At 45.6% G+C, this 24,571-nt stretch overlaps 1 protein-coding gene across 1 annotated transcript in view; it reads left to right on the forward strand.

The window, feature by feature from the left end:
- Positions 1-24,571, forward strand: part of GFRA4 (GDNF family receptor alpha 4) — a 76,910-nt gene that overhangs the window by 35,951 nt on the left and 16,388 nt on the right. The window contains exon 2 of the mRNA XM_075420253.1: positions 21,833-22,111. Coding sequence (XP_075276368.1) covers positions 21,833-22,111 — 279 coding nt within the window. The remainder of the gene's footprint in view (positions 1-21,832; positions 22,112-24,571) is intronic.

A 24,571-nucleotide genomic window follows, 5' to 3' on the forward strand; every position in this document is an offset into this window, starting at 1 on the left:
CAAAATTCCCAGTTCAGAAAACCAACCTAAAGAGGGACTGTCTGAAGCAGGGGTGGATGGAGACCAGTGGTGACTGGTTCATGACTTAGAGCCAGCAGACAACTAAGACTGCAACCAGCATCACTAGCAAGAGGATTGCCTAGTTCAACATCATCAGCCTAGACTTGTAGGAGATGTAAGAGTCTTGAGGGCACAATGCTTGCTGAACCCAGATGAGCTTCACAGGTCAGAGAGAAGCTCAGCCCACCTCAGATCTGTTGCCATTGTCTGTCCCTGAAAAGTTCCCCACAAGAGCTGCAAGAAACTGAGCACTTCAGGGGGATGGCTGTGGCCGCTGGTGACACAGGGGTTCCTTGAAAGAAAGTGAATCCATCTCCAGAAAAGAGTCAAAATCAGACTGAAATCATCAAAAACCTCTCAAGGATTTAGGAACTTCATCATCATTTAATCAGACATTTCCAAACTGACTTGTTCTTCAACACTGGAGACTGTGCCGCAGTGAGCACGGAGTGCCATCAGTGACACTGCCCTTTGGGATCTGCTCCTGGGCACAGTCAGGCCATATGACCAAGTCACCTTGGCTGGGTAAACCAGCCATGCACAGACACCTCTGTGCTGCGCCTGGACCTAGTTCTAGAGTGCTCCAGGCTCACTCCAAAACCATGAGAAACAAACACCCTATGGCTATCACTTACCTTGCAGTAAACCTGGGTTCTCAAAGCTCTGAGTGCAGAACCCAACATCCAAACCCACCTCTCAGCTGGGGAAATTAAGGCGTGGAAATGTTGAGGGACTTCCAGTGTCATTGTTAGGAACTAGATCAGAAGTCCTCATCTGAGGCTCATGTTGCTGCAGACCACACCATCCCACCAGGCATACATGCCACCTCTCTCAAACAGGCTACATGTCCTCTCGTGAGACACAAACCATACAACATGGTGCTCACTACTGCTCCCATGTGTGCTCTTTAATCGTAGAGGATTTGGGGAGGGAGGGGGTTCAGCAATGCCTGAAGATGACATGCCTGTGCCCCTCTCTAGGGTAATTTGCAAAGCTGTGAAGTGTTTATTTTGGAGGCACTGAGGACAGTGGGAGGTCAGCACAGGTACATTACAGCTGCTGATATCTTGTGGGGGAGGAGAGGAAGAATGGTTAAGCTAGAAAAGCCAAGCAGTGAAAAGACAGGCGATGACAAATTCAAGGCTGGCTGTGCAATTTAATTCCTTTCCCCTGGTGCATATCCATTCTGATATGGTCTTTAATTGCATGATTAAAAATATTGATACTGTTCTTGGACAAGATAACATTCTGTAGTGTGGAGGTGTTGAGTAACTGAAGACACAAATCCTTGTCACTGGTCCATAAGCAAGGCAGCTTCGAAGAGCTTTCTCTTTAGCTGAATGCTGGGTCTGCTTTTCCAGAATGGGAGGAAAAACGCAATCCCTTGTCGCAGAATAATGATATTCTGGCAGAGAGAGGATCTGGGGGCCACGGTGGATAGGCAGTCCTGGCGATTTGCTGAGAAGATGTTGTATGTAGGACTCAGACCTTTCATGGACACAGAAATGAAAGCTCGATATTAGAGCAGACGAGCACAGCTGGCATGGATGCCAAAAAAGTGGGGATTGGCCCCCTCCCCATGCCTGGGAGGGTATATTTTGAACTATTGGGTCAGTAAAGAGCTGCAGAAATAGTCTGTATTTCTCCAAACACCCTCCAGGGACAAAGATTTTAAGCAATGAAGCTGTTGCAGAAGGGAGATGAGTGGTGCAGTGATTCTGTTATCCAAGTGTTTTCAAGAGGAGGGGGAAAAAAGATTTAAACCGCACAGGGAAAGCAGTACCAAGAGGTGGGGGAAGAAGTTGGGCCAGATACAACCCAAGCAGCCAAAAGAAGCATGTTTTGGCAAGAAGGGTGATTAACCATTGGAACAAATTACCCAGGATGATAACAGATTTCTTTGTCTCTGGAGGTCTTCTAGTCAACGGGGGCTCTTCTCTGGAAAATACACTTGAGCCAAAGAGAAATTATAGGAGCCATTACCACTGTAAGTAGATGCAATCCTCTGGCCTGTGTAAGGGAAAAGGTCAGCTCTGACCTCCTGGCCTCTGAACTTGTGAATCATACAGTCCTGCTTTCTGAAGGGCCCCTGCCTCGCTCACGCAGGCAGCGCTGAGAGATTTAATCAACTACTTGCTGACCACAGCAGAACGGCGAAGCTCGCTCATGCTGACTGTAACGCAGGTCTTGATAGAGGAACAGCCAAGCGTTCAGACCTTCCCCTCTTCCACCCACCGGTGCTTTTTGCTCCCAATAACCTTACACTGACCCACTTCCAGACTATGTATATTCTCTGTGTTTCTGGCCCATGACCGCATCCACCCTCTGTTCATTCAACAGAGACCCTTCATTCCTACAATCCTAATGCCTACCCTAATTTTCTGCCTCTCCTTGACCTTGTTTGCTCCATAGCAGCTGCTGACAACTCGATATAAGACCACACAGGCAAGGGATCTTGCACTTACACCAACATCCTAAATGTGCCCATCTTCTGCATTTCCAGCAGGACCCTCCTCTGAGATTGTACAGGCTCTTCATGGGTGGGTCTGGTCTGGAGACAGGCTCGTGCCCATTCCCTCTTGGCTGTCATCTCTCCCTCATGATTTCTATAGTTTTAAATGGGTGTAGCAATCTCCTTTCCCCAAGGGAACTGCAGTCACTACCTCTTTTGGTGATTCCCAACCTTCTTCTGCATCCGGGACCTTTCTGCTATTAAGCAGGGCACCATGGAGTCTGCACTGTAGGAGCTTAATTTTTCCTTGGGCACTGGGAACGGTGAGTTCTTCCACAGCTGAAAAAACACTTTGAAGATGAAAAGCAGCCTGTGAAGCCCTTTGCTTTGTTGTTTATCCCTGCAGACAGCCAGGAACGCTGGCCCCTGACTGCAATAGCACTTGTGAACAGCAGTATGACTCTATAAGGTGAAAGGCAGCAGAGGAACCGGACTTGAGTGGTAGTATTGTCCCTGGCCAGGTCCCAAGAAGCTCTGAATTACTTTTCAGCATGTGGTGGAGGAACGGGGTCCCCACAGTCAGATGCTGGCACAATTTTGTGTTGTCTTCAGCAGAGCAGCACGGGGCTGAGAGTCGCCTCAATGTGCCCTGTGGGGGAAAAAAAGGGTTATTGAAATAACAAATGCCATTCAAGGAGAGCTATGGTTATCTGGACTTTATACAGACAGTTATGGAGAAAGCTGAACTTTATTGCTTCTGGCTTTTTCAGCTGCCTCTGGTCTATTCAAAGTTCGTGACACTTAATATCAGATGAAATGTTAAACTTCTTTAAACTGGCCAACTGAAGTCAACACACAGCAGGGAAGAGAGACCAAACACACTACTACCTACGTTGATTAGATGATAGAAAATGTGATTTCCCTTTAAAGGTCCCATTGATTTAAGGGTCTGAAATTCACTGAAGTGTAACAGAGTTTTTAATAGTCCACATGTTCCTGGTAAACCTTCACATTCAATTTCCCTTATGCTCTTCTCTTGTATTATCCATCATGATCATCTTCCCCCAGCTCTCCTCAGCAAGCAATTCTGAATTTCAGGCTTCTTTGCAACCTGGTGACCTTTCCCCCTCCCCGGCCTAGTATGAAACCTATGAATAATCATTGAAAGTATGATGTAAATAATTGCATGAGTACTGCAGCCAGTAATTAAATTCTAGGATTCTGCTCCCGTTCCTGTGTGGACTCTTGCTTTACAAGGGTAAGAGAAGCCTTCGAGCAACTTACTAGACCTTTGTATGGATCAAGTTGTCTTGGTCTGGAAGATCATTTCCTACAGCAAAATTTTTTGGTTATTTCAGCTGAGACTGAAAACAGATTTCCAGAATAGGAATAGGGAGGTCATCAGGAGAAAGTTCAGCATGACGGCTCAAACCTTGCTTAATAACTTACTATTATTTAATTTCTTTCCATCCCCTGGAACCTCTAGGATGGAAGGAATACATAACTGCCTTAAATGCAGGTCTAACTCAGGTGAAGGTATCGTGACTTTAAGGATGCTGTTTAGGAAGTGTTGCTTTCCGGGGGACCCAGTGTTTATAGCTGATGGACACCTCTGGCGCTTTGCTGCTGTGTTACATTACGAAAGCCCATACCACGTTAAGCGAGCTCTGATTCTAGCGGGCTGGCTCCACATGCTTTATTTAATTCCTGACACAGGCCAGGGGTCTTCTCTTTAATCGGCTTGCTACTTCCCCCATCAATGAAGTTAATGATCCCTGCTTTGGCCACATTTGACACCTGGGACTTACATTTCCATTGTCATCTCTCTTTGTTTCAGAGCACCTCCAGTGAACATCCTGTTCCTCTGTGACCAGGATTAAGCTCCAAGGGTCGTATCCCTCTAATTTCATATAAATAAGTACCTACAGCTGAGTTGGTTTCCCTGCCTGATGCTCTGCTTGGCTTTCAGTTGCAGCTCCAGAAATGTGCAGGCTTCCCACGGGACTGTGTCCCATCTGCAGTCCCACTGATGGCTCAGATACCCTTGAGCATCTTGCATGGCACTACGTGCCCACATGTGGGCAATCAGCTCCCCTAACAATATAGGAACATAAACATCTAGCTCAGATGGGAGCGACTAAATGAATGCCAGACAATTCCCACCTGCCTTCCTACGTAAAGCTCTCCTATGACAAATAATTTAATTATTTGCCTTTTACTCTATATTTTCTCACTTATTTTTTTAACCCACTGCCCCCATGGTTCATTATCTGCCCGTTTCTGCGTACTCCCTGCCCAGTGCCTCAACTCCGCATCTGCAGAGGAAGCCAGAATGTCATCTTGGTTTTGGAACAACGTCAACACATAGTCAGTTTTTCTTCACTCTTTCTCTCTCTGTCTCACATTGTTTCAACTGTGATTCCCTGTTCTGTGGCCTCCACATTGGTTTTATGCCTTTTATTACTAACAGTTAGCCAGATGAAATACCTTTCACTCTCTCTTTTATGAGATGTATTTGAAAAGACTTGCCAAAGCTGCTTAGATCTTTCAATGGACCTTCTTACTGCTCTGCACAGCACTCTAAATATTACACCAGGTACAATTGCAAGGCTTGTATTGCTTCAAATGTAGATTTTTAACCTGAGTTTGATGATTAAAATAGCACCTCTGGGTCTAACCTGCAGTCAGCCCCTGATGTTCTGGGCAGTGTAGATGTACATAATAAGGAACACTCCTGTGTGTAAAGTTGTATTAATGCATAGACTGGAGTTATTATGTGACTGTATTGGTATAGACTATACTATCACACTGATTTGGGATGAGAAGGGTGGATTTCAGCTCCCTCCGGATTATTCATGGCATGTCCCAACTTATGAATCCTTGCATTTACAGCCTCAATGTCCTTTTAATAAGGAATTTTGTTTCTTTCAGTATAAGTTCTTATGGTTTTGTCCTTTTGCTCTTCCAGCACAGCCTGTCTCTTCCCTTCCATGACCTCCCACCCCTTGTTTGTTGCCTGTCTCCCCCCATCAGCCTCGTTGGCTATGGGGGTGGTCACAGTCAAGTGAGGCTCCCAAGTCTCTCCTGTAGTTGCTGAAGGCATGCAAGTGTTTCCAGAGAGTAAGTGCAAGCATTTTTTAGGTTCCTCTATGGAACTCTTAATCAAGACTCTTGTGATCTATCTGGCCTTCTGTAAAGCCTTCGACACAGTGCCTCACAACATCTTTCTCTCTAAATTGGAGAAATACGGATTTGATGGGTGGAATGTTCGGTGGCTAAGGAATTGGTTGGAAGGTTGCAGCCAGAGGGTAGGGGTAGTGGTCAATGGCTCGATGTCCAAGTGGACGCCGGTGACACATGGTGTCCCTCAGGGGTCCATATTGGGACCAGTGCTGTTTAACCTTTTCATCAGTGACTTAGACAGCAAGATTGAGTGCACCCTCAGCAAGTTTGTAGACGACACCAAGCTGAGTGGTGCAGTTTACACACCAGAAGGACGGGATGCCACCCAGAGGGATGGCTGGGGGATGAGGGGATGGAGACCAGCCCTGCTAAGAAGGGCTTGGGGGTGCTGGGGGATGAAAAGCTGGACATGAGCCACCAATACGTTCTGGCAGCCCAGAAGGACAACCGTGCCCTGGGCTGCATCCTCAGCAGTGTGGGGACAGGGTGAGCGAAGGGATTCTGCCCCTCTGCCCCACTCTGGTGAGACCCCCCGGGAGTCCTGTGTCCAGCTCTGGAGCCCTCAGCACAGGACAGAGCTGGAGCTGTTGGAGTGGGGCCAGAGGAGGCTGGGACCCCTCTGCTGGGAGGACAGGCTGAGGGAGTTGGGGTTGTTCAGCCTGGAGAAGAGAAGGCTGCAGATAGAGCTTAGAGCAGCTGCCAGTGCCTGGAGGGGGACTATAGGAAAGATGGGGAAAATATTTTCAGCAGGGCTTGTAGAGATAGGACAAGGAGCAATGGCTTTAAACTAAGAGAGGGTTGATTTAGACTAGATATAAGGAAGAAATTTTTTACGATAAAGGTGGTGAAATACTGGAACAAATTACCCAGAGAAGAAGTGGAGGCCCTGTCCCTGGAAACATTCAAGGCCGGGTTGGACGGGGCTCTGAGCAACCTGATCCACTTGAAGATGTCCCTGCTCATTGCAGGGGGATGGGGCTAAATGACCTCTAAAGGTCCCTTCCAACCCAAAGCATTCTATGATTCTATGATCATGTTTGTGTTGACTACTTCTCTGCAGTGATGCTGAAATATATATTATCTACCTATTATGTACTTACATTTAAATACATACTTCTATATATGTAAATACATATATGTAAATACATATCTATAGTTGTATACCTAACTTCCGGGTATCTTGCATCAGTACTCATTTCCTTCTGCATTTTCTCTTCCTCTCCAGCAAGAACCTTCTCCAGTTTTTCCAGCTTGGCTTCCTTCTCTGATCTCAGTTTCTGCCTCCTTTGTCCTCACTTATGCTTTGGGCTTGCTAACTCCAACCTTCATATTTAATATCTGGTGTCAGAAGCAAAAAAATATCAGCCTGAGGAGAAGAGATGATAGATAGATCCAATGACCTGGGCTGGTACAGACATGTACACAGTTTTGTCTTTGAACCCAAGGTTGCCTGGAAAAGTGCCACTGGAGAACGTATAGTAGAACCCTGTGGTTTTGTAAAGTCGGGAGAAGGATCTCTGCTCTTTGATTTTAATCATCATCCATCTTCATAAAACTTCAGGGGGGTTTAGCTTTTGTTTGAATGAATTCTGTGACTTCCAGAGAAAACAGAGGCGGGGGAGTATAATTGAGAGCTTGTTTAGTGCCAAATTCATCTTAAAGCAGGGAATGCAAATCGCATAGCAAGTGTTGAATTATATATGATTAAAACTGCTTCAGTCCTTGCAAAGAAAAATAAAAAGAGCCTTTTTATTCACCAGTTAATCATGTACAAAAAAGAAGTGGATGGAACAAAAATGAACTTAATCACAGAAAAAGGGGTCACAGTTCCTTCTTGACATATGGCTGGGTTCTCTATCATAACAGCCCAGTGCTGAATGCACTGCCATTTAAGAGTTTTAAAGAGGTACATTAAGAAGAGAGCTCGTTGATAAACGACCCTTTAAAAATGGGTGAGACTCTCTCCTTACCAACGAATGCTCAAGGTCTGCACAGTTGTCTTGGCCCATTTTGGAGGCTCTTGTGTTTTTCAAGCCAGGCAGAGCTGGAAGGTTTTTCAGTGCTTAGTTATGCGTAATGATGTATGGAGCAGATAAGAGTGTGTTGAAACCACTGAAGGCATGATCCAAATACTGTCCATTTTTGCTAACAATTGTTAGCCTGGCAGTACTTCAAAGTCAACACCCATGGACTTTCCTGATCTAGAAAGTGCCAGAGATCAAACAAAGAAAATGTAATTATCTCCATGCTTCTCTACAGTGAGAATGGTAACCTGAAAATGAGCCCTGGCCCCTGCTGAACCAACAATGTTGACATGCTCTTAGGACTGTTTGATGCAGTGGGCTGCATGGCTCCCTCAGAGAGCTTGCTGAACTTCATGTTCCCTCTGCCTTTGAAGGTATTACGCTTCTTTTGCTATTGGCAAGAGTGGATAAGGGGGTGCTACATGCTCTGCCTTAACATCAAGCCTATAGAGCTGGTGTTGAGCTGAAGGAGGATATGGAGTGAAGAAGTGGGCTCAGCTTGCCCTTGATCAGCAGTTGCCTCAGCTCTCTGCCAGTGAGTGCCAAGAAGGAGACAGACCTCCAGCGGATGCTGAAATGTTCTTTAAAGAAACAGCCACCTTTCTACTGCTTTGGTGACAGAGTGTCAGCGTTTGGTGGTAGCCAATGGATATCTACAGAGCTTCAGTAGCTGTAGTAGAGCCTGGTGAAGCTGGGAAGAGCTACTCTCTTCATTACACAGATGGGCAGCTGGGATTATTGGCCAGATCTACTTGTTGAAGAAGCCCGAGGCACTCATGGATCTGAAAGCTAAATACAAATGGGAAAACATCCTACCATGTCTCCTGGGACCTGGATGTTCTCTGGCACTCGGTCAGCTTGCTCATTACTGGGGTGTCCACCATCCCTAGCAGAGCCCTGTGCTGAGCCAGTAGGCACATGCACGTGCTTTCTCTATGTTTCATTTTCAGGGCGATCCAAATGGCTAAATTTCCCTATTGCCATGCTCAGCACATGCCCAGCTCTGCATTCAGTCTCAAACAGCTTCTCTTTCATGCGTTAGTGTGGTGGTTACAGCTCTTCTCTGTGGGAAGGGAGGGCTTCCAAACCCATTTCCTTTGCTTCCCAAGAGACTCCCTACCCACCAGCCTGCATAATTATCCTCAGAGGAGGAAATACGTCTTCTTTTTTTTGCAGCAGTCTCACCAGATTTCCTTCTTCTCAGTTTTGGTTTTCTGCACCTTCCTCTTGAATACTTCAATGAAGTCACTGCTGATTAACACCAGCTTAACTGCAAGAAGCGGGAGATGCCTTGTTCTGGGAGAGCCAGACTTCACACGGACTTTATTCACCTTTCATTTGGCTCTGACTCCAGAGTGATTTCTTTGGTTTTGAGGCAGTTGCTCTCATTTTACAAGTCCGCACGAGCCACAAAGTCTTCAATAATCGCAACTAGACAGTGTCATAGAGACAGAGAACGGGAAAGGGACCACACGTACATAGCCTGCTGCTCCAGCAGAGAAGGGAGGATGCAAGAGTCTTTTTGACAGATGCTTCCGTAAATGATTCCACTGCTGGGGATTAAACAGACCCTTCGTAATCTGTTCCACTTTTTAACTTCCCATATAACATTTTTCTTAATATCTAACTAAATCTCCCCTGCTGCACATTTACTCAAAATTACTTCTCCTCTTACTTCCCGTGGTGTTGAAGGGCTATCTATAACTGTCCGCTTCTGAACTGTCTTGTTTGCATGTCTGAGTGTTCTGATTTTGTTTCTTCACCGCCGCCTTCTGAAACTAAACAAACCCAGTTCTTTCAGTCTTCCCTCACCCTGCAAAGCTACTCATAATTTTAATGAAATTACTCTGGGATCTTGTCACCTTCCTTAGCACAAGTTGTCCCATCAAGAAAGTGGACCCAAACTCCAGCTAAAGTCTCACTGGAGCTGAGCAGTGCAGGATAATTGCTTCCTGTGACATATATGCACCACTCATGTCCCAAACCTCATGTTTTCTGGTTTTTACGCTGTTGCTTTTTGTTGTTCAGCCTATGACCACCTCCCACCCCATTCTCATGCAAGCCACCCATTTCCTAGGTTTACTCCTCCCTCCTGTTCTCTAACACTCCCAATGTCCAGTGCTACTTTTGCTTCTGTTCAGCGTCATCCTCTTGATTTCAGACACTGCCTTTAACAGATCAAGATAATTTCAAATTCCAGTCTTGTCCTGCACATTGCTTGTGACCTCCTCATCTTCTGTCAGCCACAAATTACATAAATCTATTCTCTATTCCATCATCCGACTAATTATAAGAATATTGAACAGTACCAGACTCAGGACAGTCCCTTGGAGACCTTCTTAGTCTGAAAATGTGCCATTTCTAGTCTTCTTGGAGCATGGTATTCATGAGCACCCACTTTATCATGATTACTCACAGGCCATTCTTACGGGCACACCATGTGTCAAGCAATTTACAAAAGTAAAATCATTCCCTGTCACTTCTTTAATTTCCTGGCCAGTTTTCTCCACGTGATTGGTCTGCAATTCACCTGGTTCCTTTTTCTGCTTCTCTAAAGAGGGCGTTTCTTTATCTACTGCTTTGGGATCTCATTCTTGATGAGGACTGCAAAGATAAAGATGTTACTCTTCTGCCATTTCTTGTAGTTGACACACATAGACTCTCTGCAGGTACCAGCAGCCCCTGGGAGAACATATTTCTGTGTAAGCAGTTGTGCAGCATCAGGTGTGGATTTTAAAACAGCATCTGAAGTGAAAAACTCTTGTTCTATGGAGAATGTGGTATGACATGACAGGAAGCAGCCTGGATGTCATTCTGAGGGTCTTGCCCAAAAGGGTCCTGAAAGTGCCTTTTCACCTTGGAATTGCTGCCCATCTCATCACCCACCACGTGTCATGGACTGGGCAACAGGAGAAGTTCAGGGTCTTGCACTTCACTTTCTCAGAGAAGGAGAAGCCCATGACGTGCATGCCAGGTATATTTCTGTTCACAATTTATCAGTACGCACCTGTCCGACGGTGGACCACCAGTACAAACATCCCTCTCCACACCCTCGGCCACACTCCATCACCTGCTTCATGGTTAACAGTTCCTCCATAGGAATCAACTGCAATCAGAAACCAAGACGGATGGAAAGTTTTTTCAGTGTTTTAATTTTTTCCCAGAGTCTAAATCCCTTTTCAGCTTTACATCTTTAAAGAATCTGAAACACCAGATGGTATCAGGAGCAGGAAAGTGATATCCTGCGAACAAGTGTAGACCAGGAAGCAGGAGTGATGGGTTGAAGAGGGGTTAAGTTAAGCTAAAACTTTAATAAACTGAAAAATAAAATTCATCAGCAGTGTGGGTGGATCACAGTGAGGTTCTGCCTTCTAACAAAGGTGACTGAAAGAAGGAATCTGGTTAAAGAAAAAGAAAAAATTAAAAATAAAACAGCATTAAGATGTCTTTAATGGCATTTGTAAACAAGGCATAGAAAACTGTGGTGTGAGACCCTAAGTGCCCAGTGCCTCAGCCTCCGGAAATGCTCCTCTGTCCATGAGACAGAAATTCGGGGAAGGGCTTGGGCTATCTAGTAAGACTGGAAATCATTTGTAAAAATAGAAGCTACTGCAATGTGCCTGCCCCCGGGAACAGCAGGAAAGAAGGACAAGTCGCTCGGACTGAGATTAGATCCCAATGAACTCAATAGGAATATTCAGAGAAAATATTTTCCTTTGCCTGCCAAGGGAGATGTTTTCAACACAATGGCTGGAGATGTATCTTCTTTTATGCTGTTAGCTGCCACTCTTGGCTCTTTGCAAATTGCCCTAACTGAGAAGACTTTGAGAGTCTGCATTTTCAATGCCCTTGATGGGAGATGTTTCTTGTATAAATTTCCCTCTGGGTTTTAACTTGCTCCTAAGACTTTTGACAAGAAAGCGCAAGAATTATTTCAAGGAAATGAGGGCATTGCAATACACACAGATAATATCCTGAAAGATTGGAGGGGGGACAGCAAAGAGGGAAGACAAGAAAAGGCTGTAGAAATGGGTCAGGAAATGGGACATGTCAAGAGAAATCTAATTTCAAATCAGAAACATGAGATATTTGGGAGAAAGTGCAAGTGAATAGACATACACACTGACTCTGGCCAAAGCCAGGCGATTACAGAAATGCTGCTTTGACAGATAAGAAATATTTGTAGACTTTGGTTCCTGGAATAAAAGAAGATTATAATTCTTCTTTCTGGGATGTTCTGCAGAAGGAGTCAAAGTGAAACAGGACTGCCAACCTGGACAGGGAGATTTGAAAGTCAAAGAGAGAAGAAAGCAAGCAGCTGAGTTTTGGCAAGCTGTGTCACCCAAAGATGAACCACCTGGCCAGTAAATCCCTCTGTAGGTGACTCAGGACAGTGTGACAAAACTCATGTGCACTTTGCAGACCAGTGACGTTGATTTTCAGAAATACTGTGGAAACAGCATCTTAATGCATAGAGGGATGTCTTTACTGCACAAGATCTTAAAGAAATACATTCAGGCAGGGAAGATGGATCCAAATAAAAAATGGACCCCAAGTTCATTGTTCCCAAAGCAAAAAGCTCATTCACCTACCAGCAAGCAGAAAGGTGTTTAGCTTCCGTTTTCCAGCTGTATCCATGAAATCTGAGTAGTGCGCAAACCATGAAAACAAGAGCTGAGATCAGGCAAGTTTGGGGAGTCTCTTCTTGAAGACAGCGTGGAGAACAGCATAATGCATGCAAATCTGCATTTCTCTCGTCTCAAACACAGTAGGGAGAAAACTTCTGGAGGCCATGGCAAAAGACAAGACATTGCTGAAAGCTGTGAATGCTGTCACTGAAAGAAGGCTTGGGAATTATATATCAGTTCAAATCAGAGCTTTCTGTAATTGATAACATAGCGTACAGATGCAAAAATTAGTAGCACCAAAAATACTACAGCCTGAGGTATTCTATAGAATCTGTGAGATCTTCAAAAATATGTTGCAGTGGCCACAAAGGAGTACAGACATGAAGAAGATGGATATCCATGAAATTTCTACCTCAGAGAGAAGCAAAAGAGACGACAGGTTAGATCTGGTGGATCTGTTGGATTGTCCAGGGTACTCTGAGACTGCTTTATTAGAGACTCTTCTGTTAAGGTATCTTGCTTGCCCAAATTTTGATCAGAAAGGTGAGAATTAGACTGCCTTGCCTATTCAACTCTGGACTGAGCTGATCTTGAGGCACAGATAGACAGATGTATAAAGCACATGTACAAAATCAAATGATGGGTGGGCAGCTCAATTACTACAGGCCCTGTAGCTGATGACCCCTGAATGCTGTTTCAGTGGCAGTTGAACACAAGCTGCAATGCGAGAAGAATTTATCTCTGCAAAAGGAAGAGATGTAAAGGGCTTATGCTCAGGTTAATGTAGGAAACAGAGACCAAGAGAACATGTTAACAGCACATACTCCAATCTCCATATATGGCTTCTGAAACATTTCTTTTGAATACAAATCTTTCTACAGGTCTGGACTGTTGAAGAACCCCAAACTCCACAGTACTAAGCTCTTTGGGGATCTCACGGCTCAGTGACTGTAGTTAAACAGTGTACGCTTACCACTGCTCTGCCTTGAGAAGAGTACACGTAGCCGTTAGAAGCACCAGAGAAATGGCTGTACTAAGAGTTGGAGCACAAAGAGTCGAAAATCAGTCCCATGTCAATTACTGATAATGAACTTGAGCATGTAATCAAAGTAGGGGAGGCTGCTGTAAATATCTAGCATGCTGTTGATGTCAAGAATACTGCTTTGATTAAATTATTCTTTATTTCTCCCATTTCCCCCATATATAGACCTCCATTTGTCTCTACAAGTCTCTGCATAGGATTGTGCCACCCTTGCCCCGTGCTTCCTGCATCCACTTGCAGAATTCTCTGCTTGTTCCTTACCTTAAACTTACATCTGGGACAGGGACTTTTTATTTCCATTTTGTGTGTCAGAACCAGCCAATGACCAAGGTCATCAGCTTCTTGATGGTGGCACAAAAGAAGTCATCAACATCACAATTATAATTGGTTGCCCAGTGAGGTGGTCAATGCCCCATCCCTGGAAACATTCAAGGTCAGGCTGGATGGGGCTCGGAGCAGGTGATCCAGTTGAAGATGCCCCTGGTCACTGCAGGGTGGTTGGGACTAGATGGCCTTTAAAGGTCTCTTCCAACCCAAACCATGCCATGATTCTATGATTCTATGATTCTGTAATTTTTTTTAAATCTCCAGCTTCTCATCTAGAATTGCCCCTTTTCACCACAATTCAGGGTGGTAACTTGCTTAAAAACATCTTCCCCCCTTCAGTGGGGGTGGATTTCTATCTTTGGGGCTGCTATAGCCAGGTCTTGCTTAGAAAAAGAGCTCATCAGGACTGTTGCTTTCACCATTGGAGTGGAGGGCTGTGATGGTAGCACACTCTTCTCAAGGACATTGAAGAGGAAGAGAAAATGTCACAGCACTGGACAGGCAAATGGAAGTCACCCGCGTGTGGAGCATTGCTGGCGATTGCTATCCTTTTTAGATCACTCTCAGTTTATCCGAATGCAGCACCAATTGAAGCGATAATGACTCCTCTTTCAATGGCAGCTTTCATTTGAAGTATTTTGATATGCCAGCAAGAGTTGTTTTAAAATGCCAGCAATAAATACACATTGAAAGCAATACACTTAGTGCCTCGGCTGTAAAGTCCATATATGTTCCCATCAGCTGTATTTTTGACTGAATAAATGCTAGGTATGAACAATACTGTACTGCATTTTCCACAATCCTCCCTCCACACATACACACACACTCTCACATGCGCGTGTGCGCAGATGTTCTCTCTTCCCTGCTTTGTGGAGAGATCAGACTGAGGTTTTCCAAGAGACGCGGGCAACCTGTGTGCTTCCCACTCTGCAGCCATGGCCACCTCACTGTGCCATGTCTCTTCAAGAAAATGCATAACGAATTCCTCTCTTAGAAGTCCACAATGTCTTCCTGGGATGAACGTAATAGGAAGAATAAATAACACTCTGCATATGAAGAGGCCTTGATATTACTATTGAGTCACCTTCCTTGGGATGTGCTTTCAACAGCATACAAAGGGCAAATACAACACTAGGAATCACAGGAAGGCATGTGATTAAAACTCTTGCGCACCATCATCTTTTGGCTGAATAGGGGTACATCTGAGCCCTGTCCAGCACAGAAGAAGATATCTGGGTGAAGAACATCAGAGATCAGAAGAGTGAAAGAAGACAGGGTGGTATGATCAAGCAGGCCCAGCCACTGTTAGACCTAAAAAGGAGACATCTTTGGTCTAAATTCGCCTTACTATGCCTCAGCAGGCAATCTTTGTGTCTCTACCATGTGGCCAGGACATTTCAAAGTCAAACTTAGACAGAGCTTCTGGTCTTATATGTATCTACTTCAAGTACTTGGCTAATTCTTATTTGGAATATGTACTCAACTATTTGCAATCAGGTCACGCACTGAGCATGATGGTCTGATTTGCATCTTCTTTTCATAAAAATATTGTTTATAGTTGATTCTGTGGTTAATCTGACTGAGTCAGTCCAGCAGGACAGGGCATTCCAGAGGCATGTTTAGAAAACAAAGGCTGAAGCCTTGTCAAAAAGGATGTGTTAGTGTAGGAGAGTAATGATATCTAGGGAGACTTCAACCTGAGTTATCATGAGAGTTTTCATGAAGAATTCTTTTCTCCTTAAGGGTGGTGGAGGCATGATATAACTTCGCCAGACCACAGACACCCATAGGACTCCGGATTTTCTTCTAACTTCAAAGTTTGCAGACACAATCCAACAAGTAATGCCCCAGCCCATGACTGTTTTTTCACAGCCAGATTCTAGTTGTTGATTTGGTGGGGGACAAACAGATTACTTCATCTTTTCAGGCTTCATCAAAGTCAGAGTGACTTGGCAAATGGCTAAGAGAGACACACATGAGAAGGGCTGTCAAAGACAAATTAGGGACTATTGACTTCATCTCAGCAGATGTCTAAAACCTGACTTACAGAGCCCACTTTGGCTTTCATTTAACACTTGTGGCCGTCACAGTTCACTCTCACTTTGCATTTTAAGTCCCAACAGGGCAGAGAATTGCCCACTAATATGTCTGTGCATCATCTGACTTGCGCAGATCCATCATGCCAAAGGGCAGGTGGGATGGCTTGCTTAGTAAAATTCCTGCCACAGCAGGGGTCTTGACTTTCAGGACGCCTCAAGTTTTCAGGCTTCTCTGAGGGTATCTAGGTATCAGAGATTAGTCTATGATGAGCAGGATGACAGATCAGAGGAATGTGGTTTCTTCTGGTTTTGATTCCATACACAGAGTAAATTATCTTCTATGTGGATCAGCTACTAGAGAAGAAAACACTTAGTGAATGTTACTGTATTTATTTGTATTTCCTCAGTGCCTGTAAAGCCTTGCTTGAAGACACTGAGAAAATACAGACAAGATTGCTTCTAACCTGAAAGTAAGGGGAGAAAGGTCAGAATTGTAGGTACGAAGTGTCAGGCAGCATATTTTTAATGCCTGCTCACAACATGCAGCATGCTGTTGCCCTGAACTTTCCGGCACTGCTTTGACACCCTCAATCATTATATTCCTGAGGTGTTCTCAGCAAATTCCACCACCCCAGTGTCGACTGGGAAGAGTGACTAGCAAAATAAGATCACTTTGTACTGTGGGATTTTATTATGTGTGTGTTATGTTTGTAAACCCATCTAAATCCACAGAGGGCTGGTAGCAATGAGTGGTGTCATCCTCCTCGCATGAGCTGCTCTGATCTAATCCAGCAAAACATTGATCCAGCCCTCGAAGCGTTCATGGTGTTGGAACAACACTGAGCGTGCACTAAGCTCAGGGAAAGACAGACATAAGGGAAGGTAAATTTTCCTTGCCTGGAGCATGCTGAAAGGGACTGCTGAGGACCACAAAATCCAGATGACAGCTATGAGTTCTGGACAAGGTGTGTGGGATCTCATGGAAGGGCTGTTCTCAGGCAGGTTTGCGGAAGGACCATCGGTGTGGCAGAGGTTATGCTTTGTATGCTTCTCCCCAGATCAGGCAGGGTGCAGGGGTTTTGCCCAGTGACATGAGCCCATGTGAGTACATGTTAGTGTAACGCAGACAATGAATTCCCCGTGGAACATCACCACTCTTGCACGCCTTAAGCACTCTTGAGTGCCTCAGCCCCATTGCAGATGGGACCACCGGAGAGCAGGACACCTGTGAGCCACAACTTCTTGCACGCCTGGAAAAATTTTAAGTTATGCAGGTGGAGGCATATCCGAAGTGTGCACTTGGAGGAAAGGCAGTCCTGTGCACACTCTACAGCTATTTAAACAATAAATGGGAAAGGAAGTTTGAGCTGTATGCAAGGGTTTGTTCCTTAGGAGATCCTGAGCACTTGGCTGTAAAATAATGATGTGAAAACATAGTCTAAACAAGGTTTAGCAGTGACCACCTGCATAAGCCACCTTGCCCCACTCATCTGCCACTATTAGTTTATGAATATTTGGGAAACACTAGGAATATTTCTTGCAGACTCCCTTCCCCATCATTTTTCACTCCAGGACAACTGCATGCAACAACTTATTTCTGACAGCTCTGCATAAGTTGAAAGTTTCTGGATATCAGGCAGTTACCTAATAGGAAGCACCAACATCTGTCCCGCAGATTTAATTTGACCCAGCCTGTTAGGATTGCCCAATGATGGCCATTTCTCCCATTTGAACACAGAGTGATGGTTTAGTGCCCACCTGAGGTTTAGATCCTGGTTCTGCAGGTGTCTGTCACATTTAACACAGCATGTAAGTACACTTTGCAATGTCCTCTCCCAGACATTTACATGGCCTGGGCACTGGCTGGCAGACTGTGGCATGAAGAGAGCCATCCACCTTTGCAGGCAAGCCAAGGCTTGTAGAGGGTCAGCCATGACATGTTGCATGTGATGTGTCCGGTCAGCAGAAGACCTCTGAAGTGTGGCAGGCACATAAGGTGCCTGAATAGAAGGAATCTCACTGCATGGAGGATGCATGAGCATGCAGGGAGTGAGAGGCAGGAGCCTTCAGCATCATACTTGTAGTCATTGTGCAAGATTTGGCAGGCCTGATTTAGGAAGAATTCTGTAAAAGATGTCCAGCTACACCAACGGGGTAATAAACAACTTCTGTTGCTTTGTTGGAGATTTTGGATAGTTATTCTCCTCTTGGCAGCAAATATTGTAAAAGCAAACACCAAAAATTCTGGAGTCAACAGCTTGTCATAGAAATAATAGCAGTGTTCATCACTCCCTAGGACTGTGCATGAATCAGGGCTGTAAGAGGATTTACACCTAATACATACAAAAGCTGCAGGGGAGGGGGATGTATCCCAAAGCCCCAGGCTGACCAGCACCATGAGAGACAAGCTGGTTCCTCCTACAACATCTGAAGCCCAAGTGTTGGTTGGATCGGACAGGCAGAGTGGCAGGGCCCCATGTTGGTGCTCTCCAGGCATTTTGTTCACCATTTCCAGACCTTATGGGGTCACCTTCACACTTCTGTACCCCAGGCACAGCTGCATTGCCTTGGTGAAGGAAATGGTCTCCTTGGAGGAGAACCAGACCATGTTCAACAAAACGCATTTGAGATACCTCTATAAGAAGAACCAAGGGTCTGATAGGGCAATGGGAAGAGCCAGATTTTTGTCATACTCCTGCGCATTAGGAGTAACTTTGTGCAAGTGTCACTGAGGTAAGCAAGACCAGAAACAGATGTGGAGCATAGCTACAAACAGGATGCGAAAATAAACTCATTACTCCATCTGCCCACCGTAAACAGCGTGAAATTAGCAGCAAGCGAGGAATAAAAATCCAGACAAATGGCCTTTTAAAGAGAGCAGGGGGAGCTGGAAGGGCTGCTATTAGAAAAGCAGAGACATGGAAAGCCCAAGCCGTGCACAACCCGATGCATTACCTGAGCACCCTGGTCAATCAAGGGCAGAGGTGGAAAAAAACCCGTGGCGGAGAGTCTGCAAGGTGCTATTTTTGAAGGCAAAACCAGAAAGGCCACTCCATGTTTGGGAGAGAAGACCTGACTGTGCTTTTGTCCCTGCCTGTTAGGAAGCACCATCTATTTTACAAGTCACAGAGACTTTTTTTTCTTTCCCTAAGAGGCGCTCTCTTAATGTTGCATAAAATTACTCTCTCAGGGGTAGTGTGAGGAGGAAAACGTGGTGTTCTGTTGTCTCAGTTGCAAAGACATCGCTAACAATAAAAGCCCCTGAATGATTTGGTTTTTAAGCGACATGATTATGGAATGGGTCATTCGTGACGCTCCACTTCAAGTTGCTTCAAGCACCTCTGTCATAAAGTCTGAACGGGGGTGCTTTATGCTTTGGGCTCGGGCTGTAAATATTCACCCCTGACCTTTGTTCTATGAAGCAAGTCTCAGCTTGAGGATATATTTACTTAAAATTTTGCAGGAAAATTTCTCAAATGGTCAATCTGCTTGATTTATTCAAAGCGGGATCCCAAAGTGTTTTACAACTTTTACAGGCTGGCTGTGTTTATAACCATCCTGGGGAGTATCTTCTGCAATTCATGTAGCGGAGAGGGGGAAGGAGGGTCATAATTTCTATTTTAACCTGCTTTTCTAGCAGCTGACATGACACTGACAAAGTCATCTCTTCTAGAATAAAATCTGCCATGCTTTATCCTTGTCCAGCAGAGATCCTTTGGAGGAAGCCAGGGCAAAATAAGCTGAGCACTTTTTCCTTTTTTCCCTATGGATTCTGCTCAGATGCGTGCATGGAAAATTCAATGGTGTCTGAAAGCAGAGACTATGAGCAACTCCGGCTCATTTTATGGATCTCGGTGAAATTGCAGACCAAATGCTATTTCAAGGAAACTGGTTCCTTGTGTTCAGAGTTCTTCAAGATATGACAGCCCAAGGCAGAGTTTCCTATATGTTGGAAATAATTTCTCTCTCCACATTTGGCAGATCCAAATAAGCCTTGAGTGCTAAATAAACCAGGTCTATGAATAAATCAGGGGTAGGAGAGCTCAAATTTGAGGTGTTCTGAGATTTGAAATAACTGAAAGCTTGACGTTGGCCATGAGGCACTTCGAAATAGTCTGGAGTTTGATGAAAGGTTTCGCATTTGAGATGCCATTGGGATATTTCACCAGGAAACCTCCTGGTGGGTTCACCCAAAGTTTGTAATAAACATAATTGAAATACCTGAACTCCAGCTGCTACTTTCTACTCTAATCAACAGAAGCAGCTCCTTCTTAGCAAACACTCTGTGACTGCTGAGGGAAGAGAAATGGATATACTGGGCTCACAGGCTGAACTGGGAGGGCAGCAGAAGCAGGTGTAGGAATTCAGGGCAAGAGAGGTAACAGGTGGAAGGAGGAAAAAGACTTTAAGTAGAGATCATTAGACTCTTGGAGAGAGGGGAGATCTCATGAAGCCCTCAGAAATCAGGGCTCTACATTTTTCTCAGGAGAGAGGGTTTTCTAATATTCTCCAAGTACGGTCTCACCAGGAACAGACTCTTCAGAGGCTCCAAAAACCAGAAGGTGCCCCCGCTTTATCTACTCTGTGAAGGGTAAGGTGTCCTTATCCCTCTGGTTCCTATCCAAAGAGAAGACAAGTTATGTTAGAGACAAGGAGTTCCTTTGGGAAATATTTGAGAAGTCCTTCTTCAAGGTCATGACAGCGGTTTCTGTTTTTACAGTACAGCAGGATCCAAAATTATGTTATAGGCCCAGGGACTGATTCTCCCCTTCCATAAACCAGGTTTCCCTCTTCATCACTCCCCCAGGCTGTGGTGCAGTCATGCCTGACCTATGTCAACATGCTCCAGAACACCACACCAACTGGAAATAGTGCGATTTGCCTTGTCTTGGCCCCCATCTCCTCTCCATCACCCATGCCCTGCTGAGCACAGCTGAGCCTCTGGCCCTGCCATTGCCGGGATGCAGCGATGCAGCCGTGAGCCCTGGTGTGAGCACATCCCCGGGAGTCACTCTGGACATGGCCAGCCTGCTTTAGAGAGGAAGAGCATTTAATAGCATGGAAATGGTCTGCTCCAGGAGATGGGGGCACACCACCACAGAGCCCCACACACCATGTTTAATTTATGGGTGTACACGTAGCGATAACGTCTTCCTCCCGTGCTATCCTCTGTCCTTTCAGCATGGGGAACAGAGCACTTCTGGTATTTCTAGAAGTCGCTGAGGAGAATTTACAGAAGCTTGGAAAAAGCCAAGGCAAAACAGGGGGAGTCCTGGGGAGGTGGTGACAGTGAACAAGGGACAACTCCTGGGACACATGTGGGCTGACTCCATGTCCAAACACCCCACAGAGAGCCATTCATAGCTTCAGAGAGGTGTAGGCACAGTTAAATCATGTGCAAGGAGCAGATGCTGGGGTCTCCATAGCATTGGTGTGTTGTTAACATCAGATGAGAGAAATGAGATAAGGAGCTGGAGAAGCAAAAGGCTTGGACAGCTTTTGTGCTCCAAGCAGGAAAGAGCAAGCACCAGGAACTGGTCACATATAATCCTGCTTCGAGACTGACCCCATCTAGGGTCACTCTCTGAAATTAAGAAAAGTCTGGCCTCCAGGAGGGAGGTGACCTCTCCTTCTGGCTCCTCAGCTAGACGCCACATGCATCTCACTGCTGCTGGTGGTCCAGCAATATGGGAGAGTGCTGGGTTGAGGTGTTGAATGTCAGTTTGTGTCTTATCTCCTTACATCCCTCCAACTTCCTTTCACCCACTCCCGTTCCTCTGCGATGCTGCTGAGCAGTGCTGCAGTACACTCAAGCAGCCAGTGCTCCCCATCATGGGGGTGATCCATGAGCAGGAGTGGTAAGTCTGGGCACTTAAACCCTCCAGTTGACCTGCTTGGGAGGGATGTGCCCATCTAAAGAAGCAGGGTTGTTGCTTATAGAGTGCATGGTGATGAGAAAGATTTCTCTGCACATGAAGATGGACATCCCAGCCTGGTCCAGCTCATGGGAGACAAAATTTATTTCCCACCTGGGGTTGCTCCATCACCCTCAAACCCCTTCTCTGGTTTTCTTGCAGAAGGTATGGCAGAAGCTGTCAGCTCGAGCAGGGACTGCCTTCAAGCAGGAGAGTCCTGCACCAATGACCCCATCTGCAGCGCCAAATTCAGGACCCTCCGGCAATGCATTGCAGGCAATGGAGCCAACAAGCTGGGCCCCGATGCCAAGAACCAGTGCCGGAGCACCGTGACAGCCCTGCTCTCCAGCCAGCTATATGGCTGCAAGTGTAAGCGAGGCATGAAAAAGGAGAAGCACTGCTTGAGTGTCTACTGGAGCATCCACCACACGTTGATGGAAGGTCAGTTGAGCAGGGTACTCATTTCTGATGATCTTCCTAAAAGTGAATTACTGCTTGGGCTTTCTGCAGAGCTCCCCAGAACCCAAATGGCCACAAATAAGGTCACCCTTGTAGTATCTTGTTCCCTCCCAAGACCTACTGACCCCCAAGCTAACGGCATTTTGGGGAAAGCAATCCTGAAAATCTGAGACACCTCCTTCATTTTTTTTAACCTGGCCTCTCTTCTATGACATTACCAGTATACCTTGAGATCTTTCGCTGCGGAAATGCATGGTATGTTTTACATCTCAGTATGCTAGCCAAGACCATGGAAGCCATGGATTTTACAGAAACACTATACAAAGCATGGGCATCAAGGAAAAAAACCAACATGAACTTAAAAAAAAATCACTCTCTTGGAGGCTCAAAAATGCATCACTGTCTTTGGGTTAGTGAAGATTTGGGGCTGGTGACATCAAGTTGGAATTTAAAGTGTTCCCAGAGCCGGTATTTAGTAAGTTTGGATTTTGACGTTTTTTAAGAGTCATCATAAAAGTGCACCTCAGTGGCCATAACTCTTCCTTGTCAGGCTGGTGAGTATTTTATGCACCATGAAAATTAAAGCGGGGAATAAAACAGAACCTTCCAGCCATGGGCTGCGAAATAGATTAATAAAACACTGCTGGCTGAAAGCTGAAAGGGAAGGTGCAGGGGTGATGATAACACAGGCCAAAAGGCCAAGCAAAACAAAGAGGATGGAGACTGTAATGTACAGGCTTGCCAGAATGGGAACTGCTTGATCAAGTTCCCGGAAAGCTTTCAGGTGCGACAGCTTGCAGGGTGCAGAGCATGATGCTATGAACTGACTGGGGAAATAAGAGACCTCAGCACCCTCCAGGATCCAATCTTCCCCACAATTACCTGCCAGGTGAATTTGTTTGCATTGAAGTGAAGCCTGGGGAAGAGGTGACAATCCAGCCTCTCCGTTTGTCTTAACAGGCTGTGTCACAACTTCTTCCCCGCTGACCTTTTTGGCCTGAAGGTATGGACACAGCTCGTCTGCGACGTGGCTGTGCAGGACAGTGGTGTCAGGAGGACTTCCAGCTCTGGAACCACTGCTGGAAGAGCAGGGAGAGGAAGGCAGGGAGTGCTGGGAGCAGGCAGGGGCCAGGTGTGGGTCTCCAGATGCAGAGTAGGAGATGGATGCTGGATGGCCAGGTTAGACGGGCACCCTGCCCAGCGGCTTGGGACCTCCATCCTGGAGATGACTTGTGAGGGGACTGTCATCGGAGACATACAAGTCTCTGCCCTACTTCTGCTCTGCTGTCCTGTCCTGAGCCTCACATTTTTTCAAGCACTGAGCTCACTTGCAATGCAGATTCACACTCCCAATCCTTTGATTTCCTCGCCTTAATTTCCCTGGGGAAATATATTTCATAATAGTCACACGTTTCAGAGTCCTTACACATGTTTAATTGACTGAGAATGGAAGCCAACCCACATGTTCCGCGCAGAGCTTTGTCTCTCAGTCATACATACCCAGGAGGCTGTAAAAAGCTTCCTAGAAACCCTCTTATAAAATCAATTGTGGAAGTGTGTGCTCAGGGAATTTACAAAGCACGCTATTTACTCAGCTTCTCTTGAGCGCGCCTGTGTTTAGCCACCTTCGCATCTGAAGACACAATAACATGATGACAACCCGATAACAATTCTCTGATAAGGTGCTATATCATCAGGACATAAAACTGCTACTCTGGAACATAGAAATGGGCCCCTCTCCAGCCAGTAACGATGCAAGATATTTCAATGAAGGTGTAAAGCTGCCTTGTAATGCACCTGTGGTAATTGCACAGGGCTGTGTACCCTGGGAGCCATTTCTTCCTGACCACAGCTGGTGATCAGCATATGCCCGGAGCATGAGGTTTGATAGTTCTTTTATCCCAGCCAGTACATCTGCTGTTGCTGTCCATATCCATCTAAATGTCTAATAAAAAAAAAAAAAAATACCGAGCTGTTTGCTTCAATAATATTCTGTGGCATCCATCAGGATGACGGGGACTTACAGACCATTGAGCGGATGAAAAGGAAGAACCAATTGAATAAAATTAGCTTCCTGGCAACTTAAAAATGAAGAAGGGAAGCTTCCATGGGAGCTATGGGTCATTAGCTCCACGCCAAGTAAGAAAGGGCTGTTGACTAGGAGAAAGGGAGAGATGTTCATGATTATGAAGGCATGTGTTCCCACACACACAACCCTGTTCACAGCCCTGACTGTGTCCTAGAAATAGGTCAGAACCATTGACCGAGGGAGGGATGTATAGAAAATAGCAAGAATGGTGATGGAAGCCCCATGTATGTGGGGAGCTGGTGGTTTGAACTCTGCCCATGAACAAGAGCCTGTGCTAGAGTCTGGTGTCCTCAGTGGCAACCCTGTAAAGGGGCCCAAGACTTGAGTTCTCGAGAGCTGCAATTCAACAGTTC

The sequence above is a fragment of the Opisthocomus hoazin genome, chromosome 5, assembly GCF_030867145.1.
Source record: "Opisthocomus hoazin isolate bOpiHoa1 chromosome 5, bOpiHoa1.hap1, whole genome shotgun sequence".
Classification (NCBI taxonomy): Eukaryota; Metazoa; Chordata; class Aves; order Opisthocomiformes; family Opisthocomidae; genus Opisthocomus; species Opisthocomus hoazin.